Source organism: Varroa jacobsoni, unplaced genomic scaffold, assembly GCF_002532875.2.
Source record: "Varroa jacobsoni isolate VJ856 unplaced genomic scaffold, vjacob_1.0 scaffold_1259, whole genome shotgun sequence".
Classification (NCBI taxonomy): domain Eukaryota; kingdom Metazoa; phylum Arthropoda; class Arachnida; order Mesostigmata; family Varroidae; genus Varroa; species Varroa jacobsoni.
Window position 1 is genome coordinate 98,285 of NW_019214161.1, and position 20,612 is coordinate 118,896.

The window sequence follows — 20,612 nt, forward strand, 5'->3', positions numbered from 1 at the left end:
TTAACGGTTGGTCCAACGATTAATGGACGCAGCTGAGATGTGTTGCTTAAACGCAAGATAAGATTATACAGGATTTTCATTGTTTTAATTCAGGGTCAATGATAACATCACTATAACACCGAATCAGTACATACTAGTTGTAATATTTTTCCAGAATAATCCTGGTGCAAAACTGAGCGTTTTGCTTATAGGACACAAAATGACTCTGACTTGGAAAGAATTTACAATATTTCTTTATTCTTGAAACTTAGAACCAATTCGTGTTCTCGCTTGGTATTAGTAAAGTGATGAACAAAACCCAATAATAGAGCGAATACACTGAATTTATCATAGCCTGTAGAAAAACCTTGATGCGAGAGGTTAGGATAATCTATAGTGATGAAAAATATGTTCCCCACATATAAATCCATGACGGCATTGCGTATCCTTCTGAACAGGCAAACTACACCGAGCAACTCCGCTAGGGCCGTTGGGAGAATGCCCCAACAGTGGGTTTCCGCCGAGCTGGAGATATAAATATATAAGTAATGATATTCCTGCCCTGAGCTTATGCCGTATTACAAGCTTAAATCCGTTCTCTTTCCACCCATTGTTTTTATTAATTAGCCAAATTATTGTATACCTGCCATGACTCTTGTAGTCGAAATTTGGTTCCATTAAAGACAGATCATTTTCTTACACATCGGGGCAATTCTATTTTCATCTAATGGTTTGTTTTCTGATTTTATTTTAGATGGCACCTTTTCGATAGATTTTACTTGATGTGCCTTTTAATTATAGACACAGCTGTTAGGACATACAGGATTATCAAATCCTGTATGACCTAAAAGCTTTAATAGATTCTAATTAACGTATTAAAAATTATTAGAGTATGATAATTGTAAGACATTCCTCGACCGTTAGATATGCCCAAACTGTAGCCACACACAGTAACATAAGACTTCTTATGTATTATGCGTGTGCCGGACACGCAGTTATTATTACTGAAATAGATTTTTTTCAGTTTCTTATGCTACTATATTCCACGTACACGGCCATTATTTTTTGATGCTAGAAAATTAACAAACGGATATATTTTTCCATTTTTATTTATTTCATATTTGTCATTTATATAGGGTACTTTAGTTTTTCTTACATAAATCCTTTCAACTCGTTGTCGTTTTCAGCCAGTTAGGTCCACTTGTCTGGCCGTGCCACAGCTTTAATGTCAACCGGCTAGCAATGAACCGTTATCTATGTCAGGTCATGAGGCCCAAGAGGGATGGCAATCCTGGTTTTGCGTAACCGCATCTAATTGGCGGATCGACAGCGATATTCATGCTTACCGACCTCCCAGTTGTGGGTGCTCTAACTGGCAGGAGCTGCACAATTGTCTATGACTACAATTTCCGAGCCACTTTCCTAAAACGTTCCGGAGCAGAAGCTTTCTGCTCCCAGCTATGCGTGACCGGCGCGCCTGACTAAGAAGCCGAGTTCAATAATGTCCTGGTGCACCCCGAACAGTACAATAAACTATTGTACTATTTGCTTGACGGGCAAGGATCATTGTTGCCTTTCTAACCGAACAGTAGATAGTACATAATCGTTTTTTGAAAGGAAAGCATTGTCAATAATATAAACACTAGCCGGTGCTGTTCTATTGAACACTGTGAGTTGGGTTAATGGGATTCAGGGGTTAAAACTCCGGGGCCTCTATGTCCACCAGGTCCGTATAGGGACGACTGGAAAGTTAACACTACCTACCTAACAAATCCATTTATTTGCGCCGAACGAAATCAATTGTTATGACATATTTAGAAATGTGCCCTTGTCATATAAATAGTTATCGTATCAATGTATTAACCATGTTAGGTATATTCTTATATAAGGGAATTCAAGTTCAAGCTTCGTCAAGAGCTTTCTTTTTCCTCAGTACTTCGACCTAGATAGCTAGTACATAGGATATAGATATTATTATTACATAGATATTATATTAGATAGTACGTAGTAGATACAGGTGTGAGATGTGCTTCATTGTAGGTAGCTATTGTTAAATATTTGCTATTGGTAGAATCTAATAGTCATCAGTTGCGCGTTTTTGCCCTTTCGCCATTTCAGCAGTGTCACAGAATGGATACAACTCAGACAATACAGCGAACGATGCGGCGAAGGTCAACAGGCTCCTTTTTTAAGGTGAACTGACAACAAATCACATTTTTTTTTTTAAAACTATAACCGCCAGCTATAATAATGTAACAAGCAGCATGATCCTATAATTGAATCGGCAATAAGGAGAACTTGCGTTGTTAATCTCAATTCTAGTATAATGTATCATGCTATTCGGATATCGATCTATTTGCTTCTCTTGAAAAATTTAGGTCAATTTTTAGTTAGTGATCAAAAGTTAGTGATTAAAAAAAATAGCTTACGTTTTACGGAATGGCTACAATCGATTCCACTAGCAAACACCATTCATAATTTATTTCTGAGTCTTACTTTTCTTAGGGAAAGCAGCACGTACTGCACGAATTATTGCCAACTTCGTGGGTGTCAACTGTGAGAGACTTTATCTTTTACAACATACGGGTTGCAGGTCTAATAATCTTAAAGTAATAAGTACAGCTCTGTTGTAAATTTTGTGTATAGTCACTTTTTGTAAATTCTGTACGTTATATTACCAGCATTGTAAAAGCAGACTCGTGGGTACTTAGTGCCGTTTTACAGTCACCGTCGATGATCCTGCATTGCCCTAAGCTTTATATGTTATGCAATTAATGAACTATTAGGTTATAGCATGCGCACGGTGGCCCCAAGTTGCCTTTAGGCAGTACACCTCAGTGATACCCGGATAGGTTACAACCAACAGCTGAGCCAGTGCGGTACAACTATTCATCGAAAGGTTCCCTATCATCGCTACGACGCTCGAATTAGATTGCCCTTCTTGGTCTATCCATATCACACCGTCCTTAGGCATTGATAATAACGAACACATAATAAATGCACCATTTTTTTTGCAGTACAACTGATACCCAGCACCTAGATGAATCGCTTACGTCAACTATGGCATACGCACTACATAATTTACATTTATCTAGCTCCTCAATAAACCACAATTGAACACGACTAGTTCATTTTTAATTGATGTATAATGAGTAAAATTCAGTACTTAACCGGTGAGAGTATAAACACGAAATTTTAGCCTTTCTGGTTTTTGTCTACAGGTTATTCTAAGCTGTTTTTGTAAAACAACCTTCGCATCACTGTCCAGCATCACTACGAGGACTGGGCAGGACAGATCGCCTAATAGACTAGGGGGCTTTGTGACTGGCAATATGTATCTTTTGTGTTAATATGTACGCATACACGATTCATGTTGCTAGTTTGAATATACTAAGCATCTGCTGTACGTGAGAAAGACACAGATCGATTTGTTAATGATGGTGATATTGGCACTCTAGCAAGCTTTTCAAGCTTCGTTTAATACTGGTTAGAAATCTGTCAGAAAAGAAAACGGATTCTAAAAATAAAAACGTGACAAGTCACATCCTAGGCACGCCCATTATAAAGGCGCAGCCATATCACAGTGGGTAACGTGAAACACAAGTGAATCGCTACGTGTAATCAAAAAACCAACCAAATTTTCAGGAGCTTTGCATTGATTGCAACAACCTTCTAAGTCAATGCCTATGCAACACAGACGATGTTCGTAAACTGGGCGTTCTAGTCAAACAGGTAAGTAGGCCCCGCTTCTGCGCATGGGATCCTAACGTTAGGCCAACCTCGACACTGAAACTAAGGGTGGAAAAAGTCATACGTGGCTAAACGGGCAGGAACACATATGAATCGGCCGATGAATATAATGCCTTCTGCCATAGTGTATGTACAATAATATTTCACTAGACAAGGTTTACCATTACTTACCGATATTTTTTGCTTAAAATACAAAAATAACAAAATAGACGAAGTATCTACTTCAGTGAGTATGAAGTATTTGTGCAATTTCTTTGGAATTAATATCTCAGCATTTGAGAGTAGAGAACTCATAAATCTACAATCGTTTTTGATAGTATTATCCATGTTTGCTCGAGTATTTATGGCACTAACTTGGATATATATATATATATGATACACGTGTATATTTGTTATAACGCCTACAAAGCTTAACGCGTTTTACTAATGAGGATGTGTATCCTGATTTTTTTTCAAACGGATGCCATAAGCGCCTGAGCAAGCACCGACAAGCTTGTCGGCGGAATAAAGCGTTATGAATTTTCTACAGTACTACAAGGATTATTTTATAAATGAGCCATAAGTATTTTCTGTGGGTACGAACTCAGTCTCTTTTCTTGTTGCCTTTAAAGTTCAGATCGTGACTGTTGGTATTCGTATCATTCTCTAAATTTCAACTGGCACAGGACTTGGCTTACTTCGGACAGCGTATCCTTCGAACCCCTTCGTCGAAGGATTTACACAGTGTTTGTGGCCGCGATAAAGACTGCTCGAAACTACACATATGCTCAATTACGGAGGCTCCGCCCTTTTTGACAAGTAACAGGTTTGTAAATGTGTATTTCATGCACAAACCGTAAAATAGCTTCACAACAAAATAAGCAGTGCAGCTATGTAACATCAATTGAAAGTTAAACTATTTTTTAGATCGTTAGGCAAAATGGAGTATGCACTTACAGTTTGCGAAAGTTCAGTGAAACTGATTAGACTATTCCGCAAATCATTGTTCCGTTGCCTATACGTGGTACTTCTATTATCTGATAGGCAATGTACTAATTTGCCATGGAAACTTCCGCGCTAATCTGAACCCTTATTAACGCTTTTCATGTTTGAGCAAACACACATTTTCATACTAAATACCCTGAAATACTGCAAATACTCGACTGAATATGACATAGACCGGATAAAAACCTATTACACGATTGCCGAGATCGCTCCAGCTGGTTATAGAATAGTGAATAGGCAACAGTTAAAAGAGTCCTTCAATGAAGTTGCTCTGAATATTTTCGCTTATGCAAATTCTTCTTTCTTCAATAATCGTTGCCACATTTCCCCCATTCGGTAGACATATTTTTTAACATAGTACGCTATATATAGGTGACGACATGCCTTTTCCCTATGAAGCTTCTACTTACAGATGATTAATTAACATAAGTTGCTATTCTAAGGGAAGAGGCTGTGTTTTCACTAAGAAACAATAGAGTTATTCAAATTCAAAAAGTTAGTGGTCTATTGTTTGGTCGCGGTTCCAGTGTCATTAATAACGCGAAATAGTTCGATTAGCTCCTCAATTTCTACCAAGTAGGAACAATGACATGTGGATGTATTTTTTTTTTCTTATGAATAGCATTTTAGTATTTCAAAAACAATACCCAACTTTCTTGATTCTTGTTGCCTCCAATTCAGTTATATTACTCATGGATATCGAACGTTTAAGTCGAAGGAACGTTGCATAAAAGGCATTCTTCTATGGACAAATGAAACAGTTAACATATGGACCCATCTGGGTTCGTTCTTTGTTGTGCTCGCCCTTTACGTACAGGTGAGCACCGCTAGTAAGCAAATGGTTATTTAGATTTCTCGAGGATAACAATAGGATGACGAGTCATACTAAAGCTATTTATAAACGTTAAGCAATTTACAAACTTTCTGCTTGGGCGTATTTCTGTAGAATTAAACGTCTACTGAAAAGCGAATCAACATAGAACCAAAGCGAATGTTATTGCCCATGCGTAGAATCCCTGATCCTTGAAATATCAGATAGTAGAAAGATCTTGCAAAAGCAATGTCCTGATGCATGCATAGGTATTCGCTTACCCTCGGATCAATAACTGTATTGTGAAATGAACTATCGCTAAACTATATATAATATATGATAACATGATCAATAGCGAGTTCACATTTGAAGCATGACAATTACAAGAACAGGCTAATATAAACGCGTTATAGACTTTAAATTGATATTCGACAGACAGGGGAATTAAGAGCTGTTTTAGATTATCCGAACCATCGGCGTTGTTTAGGAATCAGATGTAAAAGCCATAGTGGTAAATAGTTTACCATACGATCTCTGTGGTGCGGTAGTTGATAACATCAAGTTAATATCTTGTCCTATGTCCTCTCTTTCTGTTTTCATTTATTCTTCTGATATCATCGATCTTACGATGTAAATCAATTATCTGGTCGGAAACATACACCCTTTAACAGGACGTCATAACAAACTATGACGTCGAAGGTTTTGCCGAATTTGACCGTCGCCTAAGTGGCCTGATGCTTGCCAGCTATCTAATTATGTTGGGCCTATCGAGTGTTTATCACATCTTTAATTGCTGCTGTTCACCGTGCTATCGATATTGGTAAGCGATGCTCTGTCTTCCCTTCTGTATATATACATACTATGAAGTGCACGCACAAAGAGATCGAAACGACTACAAGGGTAATCTCTCTAAAATTTTTTGTTTGATCCCAGAAATGGGGTACTTACCCTTGGAGCGATCATTTCTTTATAGCTCTAGTCTATGATTCTGTTTAATCGAATATGCAAGCTGAACAAATTAAACATCAATTACTGTATTCTGTTTTAGTGCCCTAGGCCGTTTCAGGATAAAATCAGAATAAATGGCTTTATCTGTTATAACATAGCAGATGCAACATGCATTATGTACACAGTGGGGCAGTCTTCTTCTTCTCATGAGTCTTTTGACTACACTAGAAGTTTCAATTTTGACCGTTATGTTCAGCCGTCATTCACTGTATCTATATACTCATTTTCAAGATACCTATTTGTGGCTCCTCAAATATATTTTTAGTTGTCGTACGTCAACCGCTAGTGGTAGGTGTACACGTGTTTAAATGTCGCTTGAATTTACTGCGTACAAAAATTCAAAGTGTGATTAAATTTTGGGCTGATAGCCAGCCAAAAATCCCATAAATACAGGGAGGATTCACAACGGCTAAGAAATCCAAAAAGTTAAAAATGTTGGACTAAACGTTGGAACTTAGTGTGAAGTTATAATTAGTAGTGTGAAGTTATAATTAGTACTAAATATTTTGTTTTCAAAACGCGCTTCAATCCTGCATAATATACCCAGGCGTGTCAAAAATTTATTTTTAGGGTATTTTGTTGGATGTTTGAACATTTTAAATGTAAACGCTATTAAAAATCGATTAGTTTGTTTCTTGAAGTTTTGAAAACGATGCACGGTTTTGGTTATGGAAAGAACTGATTTTCTATATATATATTACAATGTATTCTGAATGTTTGCATTCAGGTATGGCTGGGACTTTGTGGGCGTATGTGCCTCGATTTATGGATACGGATGTGGCTTTCTGTTTCTACAGTTCCGGGATGAGCCACTTTGGATCGCATTCTATGGTACCATTAAGACTGTGATCGCCGGCGTTCCCATATGTATGACCTTCTCTACAAAGTACTTCCAGGAGAGGTATATTCATCCATAAACAGCTTCCGCTGACTAGCAGCAGGGTTCTGTACATGTGCCTGTTTCAAGCTGAAAAAAGCATGTCTTTACTTAATTTTTTACTTGTTTAAACTTAAATATTTCAATAATTGAAATATTTAGGTTTAAACAAGCCGCTTATATTCATCTTCTAATGCTATCTGCACAGATCGTAAGTACAACATTTACAGAGTACGAATTTATACTCTGCGCGATCGGGAAGTTCTAAACTACAGTGCAAATGTATGGAACTACTAAACAGTAGAGCTTTCTTTTTACCGATGCGTTTGCCTTGTTGGGCCTTTTGTTTGACAGTAAAATACCGTTATCCCATATATTCTTTCGTATAATAGTAAATGAGGATCTAAGGAGAGGCTTTTTTGCATACTCGCATACACAGAAGAACATTAAGGTTTCCTAAAACAATGCCGCCGTTATAATAGTTACTTTGCTTCTTTCTATTCCGCCGAAGAGTGGAAGTTGTCAAGTAGTACGAAGCGTGAAAGCGGCGTGACTACTCAAGTCACGCCGATAATAATAAGAATAATGCGAGTTACGTAGAGACAACGACATGAGCTTGAAACATGTCGATAATCCTCAAATGGGAAAAAAACCCATCTTTTCGTTTTAGCACAGCTTTTCTTTGAATATGCATATGATATTGTAACTATTAGATTAAACATTGGATACAATATGAGTCTAGTATAATCTCCTGCTCATGAAAACATGACTGATTCTGAACTGTTATTATGAATATTAACTTACGTATGATATCAACTATTATAAATAATTAGATGAAAAAAAATATACTGCTACCCATATGTATATGAAACCATGTTATTTTTTACAAGTTTCCGCATGATAGATTCGTGTCGCGTCAGAAGAAATCATCTGAAAAACAGCTACTAGACAAAAAAAAAAATGACATTGATGTGTGAATAATCTACTCTCAATGGTTATATTTGGCGTCAATTTTGCCCGCAAACCATGCCCGTACGACCTGCTGTGCCTTCCTTTTTAAGTCATCCATCATTTCAGCTTTAATCTTCTCTTAATAACCGTATATTTATATGGCTAACTGAATTGATAGCTTAGAATAATCGATTAATACTGATTGATAATTTTCGACCAAAGTTAACTGTCGTAAACTATAAGTTCCGCGGTATCACAGCAAATCTTTTTGATATCTGTTCAATTCTCTGGTTATAGGTACGACGACTCGCGTTCGGTGTGGATCGGCGGATTTGTAGCGTTCAACGTTTTGCCTATTGTACACTCGATCCTAATGCGAGATGACGGACTTGGCAACATTGTCGTGCAATATACGCTACCGACCCATCTTATTGTGATGTTTTTGCTTGTCGGTAGTTACATCATATACTGTGTTCAGTTTCCGGAAAGGTACGGAGAAACAAACTCATCGAAGAATACGAACCATGAAAGATAAAAACTAAGCATAATAATAGTATAAACGCTAACAATAGTGGTAATAACAAATAAAAATAGGTGCCATCCTTCACCATGCGGCGATCTATAAATGTAATGAATCGTCTGGGTACAGAGGCCTCGATAATCGTGAGAGATTTAGTAGACCGCATATATTCCGATATTTATGGCGATCTTTTCTATGTTTGTAATTGTCATTCTTGCAGCGTTGTCTCTTACGATAATTCTAAGAATATGAAGATAAATTGCAATAGTAACTGGTAAATTTTTATGTTAGCCGGCAGAAAAAAACAGACGTTTGTAACCGAATCGTTCGCTTCATGCAACAGACTTTTTCCCGGACGAGTGAATTTCATCGGCAACAGCCATCAGGTGTGGCATGTTGGCACAGCGACTGCAGTTTTGTGCGCCCGTCATCTTTATTTCCAGTACATTCGGGCATTCAAGTTTCAAAGAGAGGAGGCGTTCGGACAACCCGTGCTATCCGCAAGCTGATGTTCGTGCGCTACTACGGACTCCTACTGTGTATAGTCAACAACGAAATCTCATCAGCGCCATGCCTATCGTTTGATTCTAGTAAACAATGTCTCTTCAACCGTTTCATTGGCACTTATTATCATAAAATAAAAATGTCGTATATGGCAAACGCATGATACAGGAAGAAGAAAAGGAGGAGGGCAGACAGGCGTACACATAGTTTAAGATATCAGCTGCAAACGATGCCGAAAGTGCGGCGAGCGTAAGGCGGAGACAGCGATGACCTATGTGGCAAAGATTCTGATAAGATAGACACTTAGCAACAACTACTCTTCTGTGCATTGTATTGTATGTTTATAGGGATTGGACACATTGTCAAATCGTCGGTAAACTTACTTGATTACATCACATGCGCAGTAAACTATCGAATCCGTTGTGGCGAGTAACTATTCGGCGCCCGACGAGCTCGACGCGTGAATAGCTCAACTTCGATTTTAGCGATCAATGTAGATTACACCTTAAACTTCATTTCGTAGGGAACTTTCACGTGCAGCGAATGAACTGCAACAGAGCGGACTAATCGTCTTGTAACATAGATTTTTGAACTAAAGGTCCAAGTCCGCCCAGATCGACAGGCACCCCTAGGCGGCACGTAACTGACTGATTCCAAAGGCGTGAAGTTAAATTAATATTCATCGTCTCTCATACGTTTGTTTTGCTGCCTTAATATTAGTAGTTACTGGGTAGGTTTGTTAGCAATCCAGCGCCTGCGCGAATCAAAAAATAGCAATGCTAACCAAACGTTCATTTATCACTAGAGGACAGGTAAGTTATTAGTAAGATTGTAACTTACTACTTGTGCTAATAGTTCAAAATCTAATTTTCTCGCCTACGTATCTATACGTCATCTCTGTAACAAGCATATAGATACGAGTACGTGTATTGAATGGATATTGATATGTAGCCGTAAACAAACATATGCACAACTTCTGTGTGAGAGATATCGGTCAGTTAACTACTGTTGTTAATGCTGCCGTTGTACAACACTACAAGCAAGTATTATCAAAATGCGCATTTACTTATATCCTATTTTTTTTGACGGTTCTTCCCCTGTATAACAGAGACGACGTTTCGCATATCGTCTGCTACGGTTGCATAATAGTCGTGTTTCCTCCTTTATGTTCCATTTATCTTTAACATTAAGTGTCTTTCTATATCTACGATGCTTCGCCTTCTCGGTGTTCTTGCCCTAACGCAAGATTTCACTTTGAGTGTGACGAGGGGTGGCTGATAGGGTTAAAGCTTTCAAAGCACGAAACGCTGCGGCCAGTTAAGTTTCTTAATCAGTTTCTTTGCTATATGTAGTCAACGTACCGCCGGCCATTAATCAAACGCGTTTCGAACTTTGACTTGTGTCAGTTTTGTTGTACAGACGAATAACGATCATCTCTAATGTAAAGAGCTAGCAGCGTGTAAGCTTGCGAGATATCCTAAAATTTCCAATGAATATAAAGCTCAGCACGATAGTCCGCCGGTGAACAAGTATATGGCCAATGTTGATCGGAGCAACATCCTGTTTCCTATTGTAAATAAACTCTATTTCAAGTACAGCTAATGATGATTGACAGTGATCCGGTTCTTACCTAAGTAGATAATTTATGCTTAGGCTCAAGACCCCGTATATTACTTCTCTCGGTAGAGAGTCATGTTCACTTCGTCAGCATGATGCGCTTTCTACGTAAGTTAACAATAACGCGTTATTGTTATATATATATATATATAAGCACAATATAAGACAAGCAAAACGCATGTCTTTCGTTTTGATAGTCAGTTGTGGAATAATCGTAAGACGATACTCGAGTGATTTGTCAACATGGTGTAAGGCTCTAAAAACTTCACTAGGTCAGCAATTGTAAATACAGTCATTGGTTACAAGCAAATAGCAGTAGGTCATTGGCCGCCATACAAATATGGCCGACGCACATATAATTGGATATGGTAAATTTTGCACAAATGTTGTAATTGTACGTACTTTATAACCGCGGAACGTTCGTGGTTTCATACCATAATAGAGGTTTTTGGCAACCTGGCAACAATAAGATCGGACCTCAAAATAAGGAGTAATTTAGCAAGTGCCATTTACTAATCATCGACTAATATTCTCAATGTACGCCAGTCACAGATCGTTTTCAAACTTTTATTTTATCACAAAACTCCAACATTATTTACGCCTTTAAAATTATAGAGATAGTGTGATCATCTAGTATTTGGCTTCATAGCTGGTACACAGCAGCTACCTTACAATTATTCGACGTCTAGTCGCCGCGAATTTTCAGCTCCTGTGAAGTATAACAAACAGGCACGAAGCAAAATACTATATTGCCAGCTATTAAATATTGTTGTGCATCCCGTCCGCGTCGGTGTCAGGTACCTTGCGAGGAAAACCCCATGACTTCATTTTTTCCCGTCAACGCCTGACCTCGCTCCGGCTGGCATAACTTTCTCTTCAATCGTGAATATCATTTACTAAACATCGCCGTCCGAAATGAACGACTTACGTCTAAGCTGCTGAATTTACGTAGGCGTTTTCAGTCATACATAAATGATATATTTTCCATGTTCTGTATGTGATCGATTTAAAAGGCCAGCAAATTAATACGATTTTCGCGTAATTCCTGTTGCCGTAACCTCTGGAAGCCCTGAGCGTAGCGGCAAATGGTCGTTTTTAATAAAAATAATGATTTTCTGTGTTCGTAAGCGAACAAACACTTATCGATTCCGAATAACATATCTTTTCCATTAATATGTCGCTTGGCAATGTTTCTGCTTGATCGTTCGAAGACTCCATTGTTTATATAGAATGCTGAAAAAACGAAAATGTAGCCTCAGCCTAAAGAAATGTAATGTTATTGTTAGCTGTTATGGTGTGGATACGTAAATGCAATAATCTAAACTAATAAGAGATCAATGGGTGTCTTGTTTTTCTATTTCTGCGGTAATTCCGACACTTAAGGCACATTATTATTGTTATTAATTGTTATTATTAGAATTAAGTTTAAGATATTAGTATCATTTTGTAGCGTTAGCCGCAGTTCGAAATACCTAGTTTTAGCCTTATGTAAGCAAGTAGACTGATATATTTGAGCAGTGAAATTAAATGTTATTTATTTATTATAAACATTTTTCAAGTCAAGAATTATATAATAATTTGGGATTTCATTGCATTTTTACAATGTATAGGCCGGTATGAATTACTTCCTTCTCATGCAATAACAAGCATTGAATACTATAGTGGAGTTCATACTGAATATAATCGGCACGATTTAAGCTACACCTTGAATAATCTGATACTGACTATGGCAAAAAATTAATAGTGAAAAACTTGTATTATACCTGTTAGCTGTGATAAAATGGACTGCACCGCCAAAACAACAAGTACACACCTGTAGAGAAAATTAAAATGAATGCAACTGAATTGGTTAACGAATAAATAATGTATGACATTTTTTTTTATTATTATTATGATTTATCTAAATTCATTTAAAAAATTATTAACCCTCTAGAAAATTGGAGGCCCCGAAAAGGGTCATTTTAGTTCAGATTATTCTTAGTAGACGCTGCGATCTCAGCTATTCTTGCAATATAGTGAAGCCTTCTCGGACCTGTTCAGCAAAATCACAATTGGGTATTCAATAGGGTACTGCCTTGAATAAAAATGGCATCTGGGAGGAGCTTGTCTGATCTTTCATTATTACAGAAAGCCAATAGCAAAGAGCGAGAAATCACTCTCGTCTCTTGTAGTTTCCACAAGCCTTGTCGGCAAATTCTAGGACCTTAACGGCAAGATACTTGCGCTGAAGACTTGCGAGGTATACAGGGGTGTCGGCTCTGACACGTTCTTTTTTGAAGCAAACGATGCACACGACCTACAGGATTCTGAGTCCTGCACCAGTTGATCGCGACTTAGCTTTGACCTTAGCTTTGCCTCGTTTATTACGACCAGACATTAATAATGATGCTGCTGATGATGATTTACGCGTGTCTGTACAGCTGTACAGTCTCACGAGTTGTAATCAAAAAAAATGCATGTTATTGATGTTTGAGCACGCCACGGACGCTTACCTTTTTCGATAGCCCCTTTCCACAGTAGCGCCGTTAACTCACCACGCAAGTAGTTCATGCACCAAACTTTTCGTTTCGGGATTTAGCCATCTTCTCATCGGGAAAGCGTCATTAAACATCAGTAAGTGCCATCAACAAAACTTTGAACTAACATCGTTTCTCTTTCCTTTTTTAGCTAAACAAAAGTGTCGCACGGTCTCTTCACACGATCAGAATTGTTCTGATGACATCCATCAAAGCCGCCAAAAAGGTTGCAAAGTTTTAAAAGCAAGATCTTCTAAAAAAGATCTTCTAGCAAAAAGAATAGAAGACGTAATAGAAAGGAATCATTTTTAATCTCTACCTACAAAGTACTTACACGAGTTCACGCCAACACCAGTATTGTGTTGAAGGCGATTTCGGTCATAAATTCGTTCGCAAACGATATCTTTAACGTATCATAACGCCTTTTCCGCTACATTATAAAGTCAAGCCTCATATCTCATGAAGTCCAAACAGCTATGAAGCTACTTCTGCCCGGCGAGCTAGCCAAGCATGCGGAGTCCGAGGGCTCAAAGGCTGTGCCGAAGTACACGTCGCCCAGCTAGATTTCGTGTGGTAGATAACAATATAGGATAAATCTAACGGCCCTGAAAAGAGTCGTTTGACTACGGCCCTTTTCAGGACCGCTAGACGACGCAAAATTAAACATTTCGAGCTGAATTCTAAGTAGTTCGTTATCATAGAGTGCTTTTTTTTTTCACACAAAAATATAGTGTGTACTTTATATTGTTGAAAATGTCCATACCTATTGGATTCTTCTTATCATTACATAACCTTAGCCAGAAGATCGAACCCTTGCTAATATATAGTAGTGAAAATCAATTCATGAGCCATTCGTCTGAAGCATTAGTCGGAGGAGGTACCACTCAAGTTACACCAATAGTTACATAGATCAATAGAATTAATTAAACACTCCTTACGCCGAACGATGCAAAAGGAGTGTTTAATTAATCGATTGAACACGTTAAGAATGTATCTGGCCGAAAATCATCGTATGTGCGTTTTCTATAAAATTAGTACTCAACAAATTTCGGAGACATATTGAACATCAGCTTCAATGCTATTACGTTTTTGAAAATTGCTCGTGCAAGTCTATATAAGAGAATGTAAATTAAAAATGGCATTTAGCCGAGGCGGGAATCGCATTTGCGATACTCTTCAGTATCGCTATTACTTTAAGGTTGTCAAACCGTGCCATAATAATTTGCTCGTTTCTAAGTATCCTGTCATGTATCGTTTCCAGTATATGCGTAAGTCGTTGGCACGTGTTCACAATTTCAACCTTCTATCGTTTGGCGATAAGTTTGCCGACTTTTTATTCTACCAACTGGACTACAAGACTCTGTTGTCAAGGCATTGTCTTGTTTTGCCTCAGGAAAGGCTGGTTCAGTGAATCCTAATCGTTCGCGAATATAGTCGAGGTTATTTTCTGTTGCCAATCCCGCCACTTGCCGCAGGTTTTCCTCAAGCTTTGTAAAAATGTCGTCGGCTCCGCAGTTTCTGCGGAGCATTGTAAGCGCCACCAACCTAAGCAGACGACTAACACGTATCGCGTTCACAACTGACCGGTATTTCACATATAAAAGCGTGCCATTTACATGTCAGCTTCATTTCACGTCTAGTACACAGAATCACAAACGAACAGATTCCGTCCCTCCCTACTGGTTTTTCAGATCACCTCTGTGTTGACGGAAGATTATACAATTCTCAAATACGTCGGCTGCGAGTTGCAGGGGTGAGCGATACATTGAACAGAAGCTCAACATAATCTAACAGCACAACAAAGTCACGCAAACACGCAAGAACGGCAAAATGCTCAGCACCACAGCAACATTTTATTCAATGTCGATTACTAATTATAACCAACGTTATGTCTGCTAGGACTAAGATCTACCCCAGGCTTAATCAATTATTTAAGGGTATTAAGATTATAATTAACTCCTTTCAGCTATATCGGTCTCTGTTACTCATACATTTAATATTCCATACTATTATCCATCATTAATTCATGTGTACTGAAACGGACAGCGTATGCTTATTCTGCGCATATATATGAAAAAGAGCATGCGTTCCGACAAGCGATACTTACTTTGTCACTGCTTCGCAAGGAGCTCTTAACATCTTCTCTATGTCATAATAGAGGAGCATTAAATGTCATTGATTGCGTCATTTCTTGTGTTTTAAGGATGCCACATAACAAAGATGAATAACTTCTTTTCTATATATAGAAATGCAATTTTCCTTTAAAAAAATTACTTTTTCCTCACCACGCAACGCGTTACTTGGCTGCTATGGCGTAAATGGGCTACATTTGACTGAATACTCTGATGGACAGCGGATAGCGCTGTAACATTTGGTGTTAGGAGGCGTCCCATTGGGCAGTGATTTCAAGTAACTTCTTTTTATCTTCGTACATACAAAGGCACTACGTTTCAAAAACTCACAAAAATGTTATTAATTTTTTTAATTATTATTAATTATTTCTTGATTGCTGCAACTGGTTGATTGATGACAACTATCGGTATCGTTTTGTTTGCTATCATTTTCTGCATTGCAAATTATATCGTTTATATGATGGTGCGTCAACGTCAACCAAAACCTGAACGTTCCTGAACGTTAAACACCGATTCAGACCAGATTGTACGAGTACATTGAGATAAAGCTGTTTCCTACCTCTCATACTAAGCGCACAGAAACAAGTAAAGTATGCTTGTCCAGTACCGTCGTTAAGTACTACCTCAGACGGCTGGTGCCTAGCATGAAAAGAACAATGTGTTTACGTTCGGTTTTGATCCCATACTACATTCATGAATATCCTAAGATATTTCACGCTGAGGTTAATAGGGCGACATAGCTGAATTTGTGTCCAAAAGATTCCAAAGCCCAAAAGATTCCGAAACCGGAAGGATTCTAAAGCTGTGTGGGTTCCGGTGATCAAGCAAAGACCAAAAACTTGCTGCACAGCTGAGCCTGTATCGCTTTGTCATCACAGCTACTGTGATATCAAGATTTAAATTACACGCCAATTTTTCACCTCATTTTGTTGAGTGCTGCTTGTGAAACGAGCCCGGGACAAGCAGACGCTGTATAACGAATCAGAATATAAAGTTAGAGCGAAACGGTGTATCGAAATAGCGCTAAAGCTGTACAAGTAATGGTAGAAGCTAAATAATTAGTAGCAGTAATCTGGATTGCACTACGTCTTTTACTGTAGGATACAACAACTGGTTATTATTTGTAAACGACGGAGCCAGGCTGCCACAACGCATACGTTCATTGACATGCAAGTGAAGCCTGGCTTCCTTTTCTACTGGAACAGGCCCTTAATGTTTTATCGATAAGACTTGTTTCCACAATGAAAATAGCTGAGCAGTACATACAAAATATAAAATGCACCTGAAATACGTGTACTGCACCGACAAGAAGATAACCTCTACAACAAAAAGTGAGTGAGATGAAGATAGGCGGTGTATATCTACGCTGAGAGGTTATAGAGTAGAGTAAACTCGCTTATCTACACCTTACGGATTCCGGAGTTGCCCGGAGCCTCCAAAGACGAATGTCTTTCAGAGAAGCGTCGATTCGCAAAAGTGTACTGGCCAATGGTTGTTGAACAAATGTCTTTACTATTAAATTACTTATCTGTACCAAGCAGAATGCTTGGTTTTGCATTTTTTTTTTTTTTTTTTCTTTTTTTGCATCCCAGGTCTGACACAACGGTCTGCAATCTCAGAATTATTATATTAGCACTACTGTAATGGCTTTTCACTTATAATTGTTTTTAATTATTGATAATTAACAACAATATTACGATTGTTTGATTTCGATCCCATAATTATATTATCGTGCCGTTTAAATCGCAGTACTTTTTAGTACCTATATTCAGATGGTAAATTTTAGAACAATTAGGTACCAAGTCGACGAAATTATTATTAACTTTTATTCGCATTTAAAGGCTAAAGTTTTATAAAACGGCATTTACCTACGGGCAAACAGGCTTACTTTATTAAATTGGTGATTAATCTATATTCAAACTTCATTTTTACATGTAAACAATACATGTTAGATATTATTAAATACTATGTTTAGAGAAAAAACAAATGTTTTGGCGTTTAACGGTAAGATTCACTTACAATCGTACAATAAGAGATACGTCACGGGTTATCCGTGGAATGTTTTTCGTTAGCTGTTAGGTACTTCATAACAGTATTGTCCAACTTCTCGTCATTATGTATGTTCAAATAGATTGGCACAGGTTTCTTCATCTAAACGTTCACTGCTTTCACAATAGGCACAACAACCGGAAACCGATTTCCTTACAGGCGTCAGGTAATGTTTATGATCTTGAACAGTGAAGTGTGTACGTGCATGCAACATAAGGCAACGAGACGATTCGTTCAACTGACAAAACGGATTTTATTCTTACAATAATTCGCACAGACTCTATTCCATGGACAGGCACCATTTTGTGCACTAGATAGACCCTGTGCATAACATAGAGATGAGGTATATGTTTGAATACCGAAACCCTTTTGTAGATCGGTACCTCATTGGTAATACATACTACACGAAAAACTGGCACGGGATGAGCAAGCGGATATGGTTTGAAAATCTTATTAATAACAATCACTCATGTTGATGCTTAGCGTGCATACGACGCCCTGAATGATAATGGTGATCATCATCAGCATGTTGCATGTACTTATGCTGAGTACCATAATTAAGCTTTTGACAATCTTTGAAATGAACGTGGGGTAAACGATGGCAACAGCTGTAACAGGGCAGCAAAATTTTTGGAGTAATAAATAATTACTACCTTGTCTGTGTTGATACTGAAATGAAGCCGTGACAACGAACACTGTGGATAGCCTCCCAATGAGTTATATATGTTAGTATGAGATTCAGGTAAAACTTTTCTATCTGCCGGCTCAGTCCAAACACCCACGCCGTATTACCATTTAACGTAATTTTGATGTCTTCACCGCACGCAGCCAGGCCGGACGACCAGCATTAAATACCTAGAAGATTTGATAGTCACTTTGACGTCCTTTAACTGCTTCAAATAATTGCGGTACACATTGCAACAAGCGCATAGACGGGGAGCTCCTGCGGGCGCATTGTCACTGGTAATTTTTTATAAATTTGTAGTGAACCTGGCAAAAGGAACTTTAAAGGTATAGTCTACACAATGCTCAACAGCATTTCTTCGTTAAGCGGAATTGGTAAAAGTTGTAGGGTCGACGAGCATCTCTCTCGACAAATTCAGGCGTCGTTTCTGAAACTGATGACCTCAGCGTTCAAACATTTAACAGGACTCGAGTAATCACGTGTGATTGTACACAAAATGAAGATTTCTAATCCTTAGCACTTCCTCTCACAATAACTCATAGCATTTGGGGAGCTTCATTCTCAATTCTGCTCATGATTGATCTTCTTAAGGTAAAAATCTATTCATACATGACGTCCAATAAAACAGCGTATCAGCCTATTCAACAATTTTGTGTCCTTATTAATAAACCTCAGAACTGTTCGCTGGGCATCAGGGGCAAAATAGAAAGCGAAAAAAAAAGCCCAGTGAGATATATTATCCTAGGAAGACCTTTTTTTTTAAATAAATGGATAGTATTCTTTTAAAAGAAATCGTTCTCGTACCATTAGAAACTCACCCGATAGTAATTTTTTTTCTTTTTGTAGGCAATAAGAGGAATGAAAAGCTGTAATGTGGTTAATATATTCTCAGGATCGTGTTAACCAAGATATTTAAGTGTCGTTTTTCCCGACACAGCTTCTACAGCTCATCCTGTGTTTACAATGGCTACGTGAATGATGCGTACGTGTCGAGTAACAAAATCTGTGGACCTGGGTTGACTAGCTATTTTTAGCAATGTGTCAGTCCCATAAGATATTCATCTTCGCATACGCCACATTTACTTCATCTTTTTCAATAATCGGGCAACGAGACCGTGTAACCATTATAAATCCAATGTATTAAATGTGTGAAGTTACTTCCGTCTATAGGAAATAGTAATAACAAACGAAAAATTCGTTCGAAAACACGATTCACGGCACAAATTGCAGGTAACGAAATCCTCTAGACTGCTCACGTATTAGTTTGCCACCCCATGTACCTCATAGAGTGCAAAGATTAATATTAGGTATTTCCCTACCGTGTTCGCCGTTCTCAGCTGGAAATTTCATTCGATTTCGCGTACCTTCTACTGGGCTTTTTAGGCAATGGATAAGACAAAAAGGCACAATTCCATTTACATGTGGCTTACTTTGTCTTGCTAACAATTTATAGGGACAGTATGAAAAATTATGGAAAATTTTGCAATCGTAAAAAAAGATGCACAACACAAGCAATTATAACACCCTAACGTTCGTCTTCTGATATTGATCCACCACGTGGTATCGAAGGTTTTCCGGCAGCTTTTCTCTGCTTATGTCGAACTTTTGTTCCGTACCGCTATTTCAAACGGCTGGTTTTCAGCATAAACTGCGTGTGTATTTACGTCCTGTGTTTGCACCTCACGTGCCTGCGGTCAGATAGGGGAACACATTACCAATGTATTATCACCGAGGTATTTGCAGCACGTAGATACGCATCTCGCGAGCGTAAAAACTGATCTCACGATGAATAACATAAACGTTCAAAGAGTGAACAATCCAAAGCACTTTTAGAGCAATTCGTATGTTTTCAGTGTTTGACAGGGTTTACAGTTTTTCGCTGGAATTTCACGCGAAATATAGATTCACAAATTTGGATGTCTAAAATATCGGGATTCTGGGGTAACCCGGTAACCTAAGTAACACGATTCCATCAGACGGTTGGTTCCCAGCACAAAACGTAGCGTGTCTACACCCAAGTTCGAACCTAGACTACTACGCAGGCAAATACGTTATTCACTAAGCTATCACAGAGACTTTTCATCCTAGCGTCAATCTAGGTCATTTTAATCGAGCCTAGCCTGGTTCACATATATCAAAGGTTTAGTGGGCAAACAGATTACTGCTGAACCGTTACCTAGACGTCTACCATAATCCAATTTATCTCACGGAACCTGGCTTTTCTCTTAT

At 38.2% G+C, this 20,612-nt stretch overlaps 1 protein-coding gene and 1 long non-coding RNA gene across 4 annotated transcripts in view; one reads left to right on the forward strand and one right to left on the reverse strand.

Annotated features, from left to right (window-relative positions):
- LOC111268129 (progestin and adipoQ receptor family member 3) overlaps positions 1–10,992 on the forward strand; it is a 26,717-nt gene extending 15,725 nt beyond the window's left edge. Inside the window, exons 2-9 of one of the 3 annotated variants that reach the window (XM_022846880.2) lie at positions 2,101–2,172; positions 3,625–3,711; positions 4,395–4,534; positions 5,395–5,530; positions 6,196–6,344; positions 7,260–7,433; positions 8,658–8,849; positions 9,172–10,992. In XM_022846880.2, the coding sequence (XP_022702615.1) occupies positions 2,110–2,172; positions 3,625–3,711; positions 4,395–4,534; positions 5,395–5,530; positions 6,196–6,344; positions 7,260–7,433; positions 8,658–8,849; positions 9,172–9,547 (1,317 nt within the window). In that variant the 5' untranslated portion in view covers positions 2,101–2,109 and the 3' untranslated portion in view covers positions 9,548–10,992. Of the gene's footprint in view, positions 1–2,097; positions 2,173–3,624; positions 3,712–4,394; positions 4,535–5,394; positions 5,531–6,195; positions 6,345–7,259; positions 7,434–8,657; positions 8,850–9,171 lie in introns of all 3 variants that reach the window. The other 2 variants (XM_022846879.2, XM_022846882.2) reach the window with 2 other exon arrangements.
- A 562-nt stretch (positions 10,993–11,554) lies between these two features.
- Positions 11,555–20,082, reverse strand: LOC111268134 (uncharacterized). The gene is made up of 2 exons (XR_002685019.2): positions 17,669–20,082; positions 11,555–12,814 (listed from the first exon to the last, which is right to left on the reverse strand). It is a non-coding gene; the product is annotated as an uncharacterized LOC111268134 (long non-coding RNA).
- Positions 20,083–20,612: the final 530 nt, after the last annotated feature.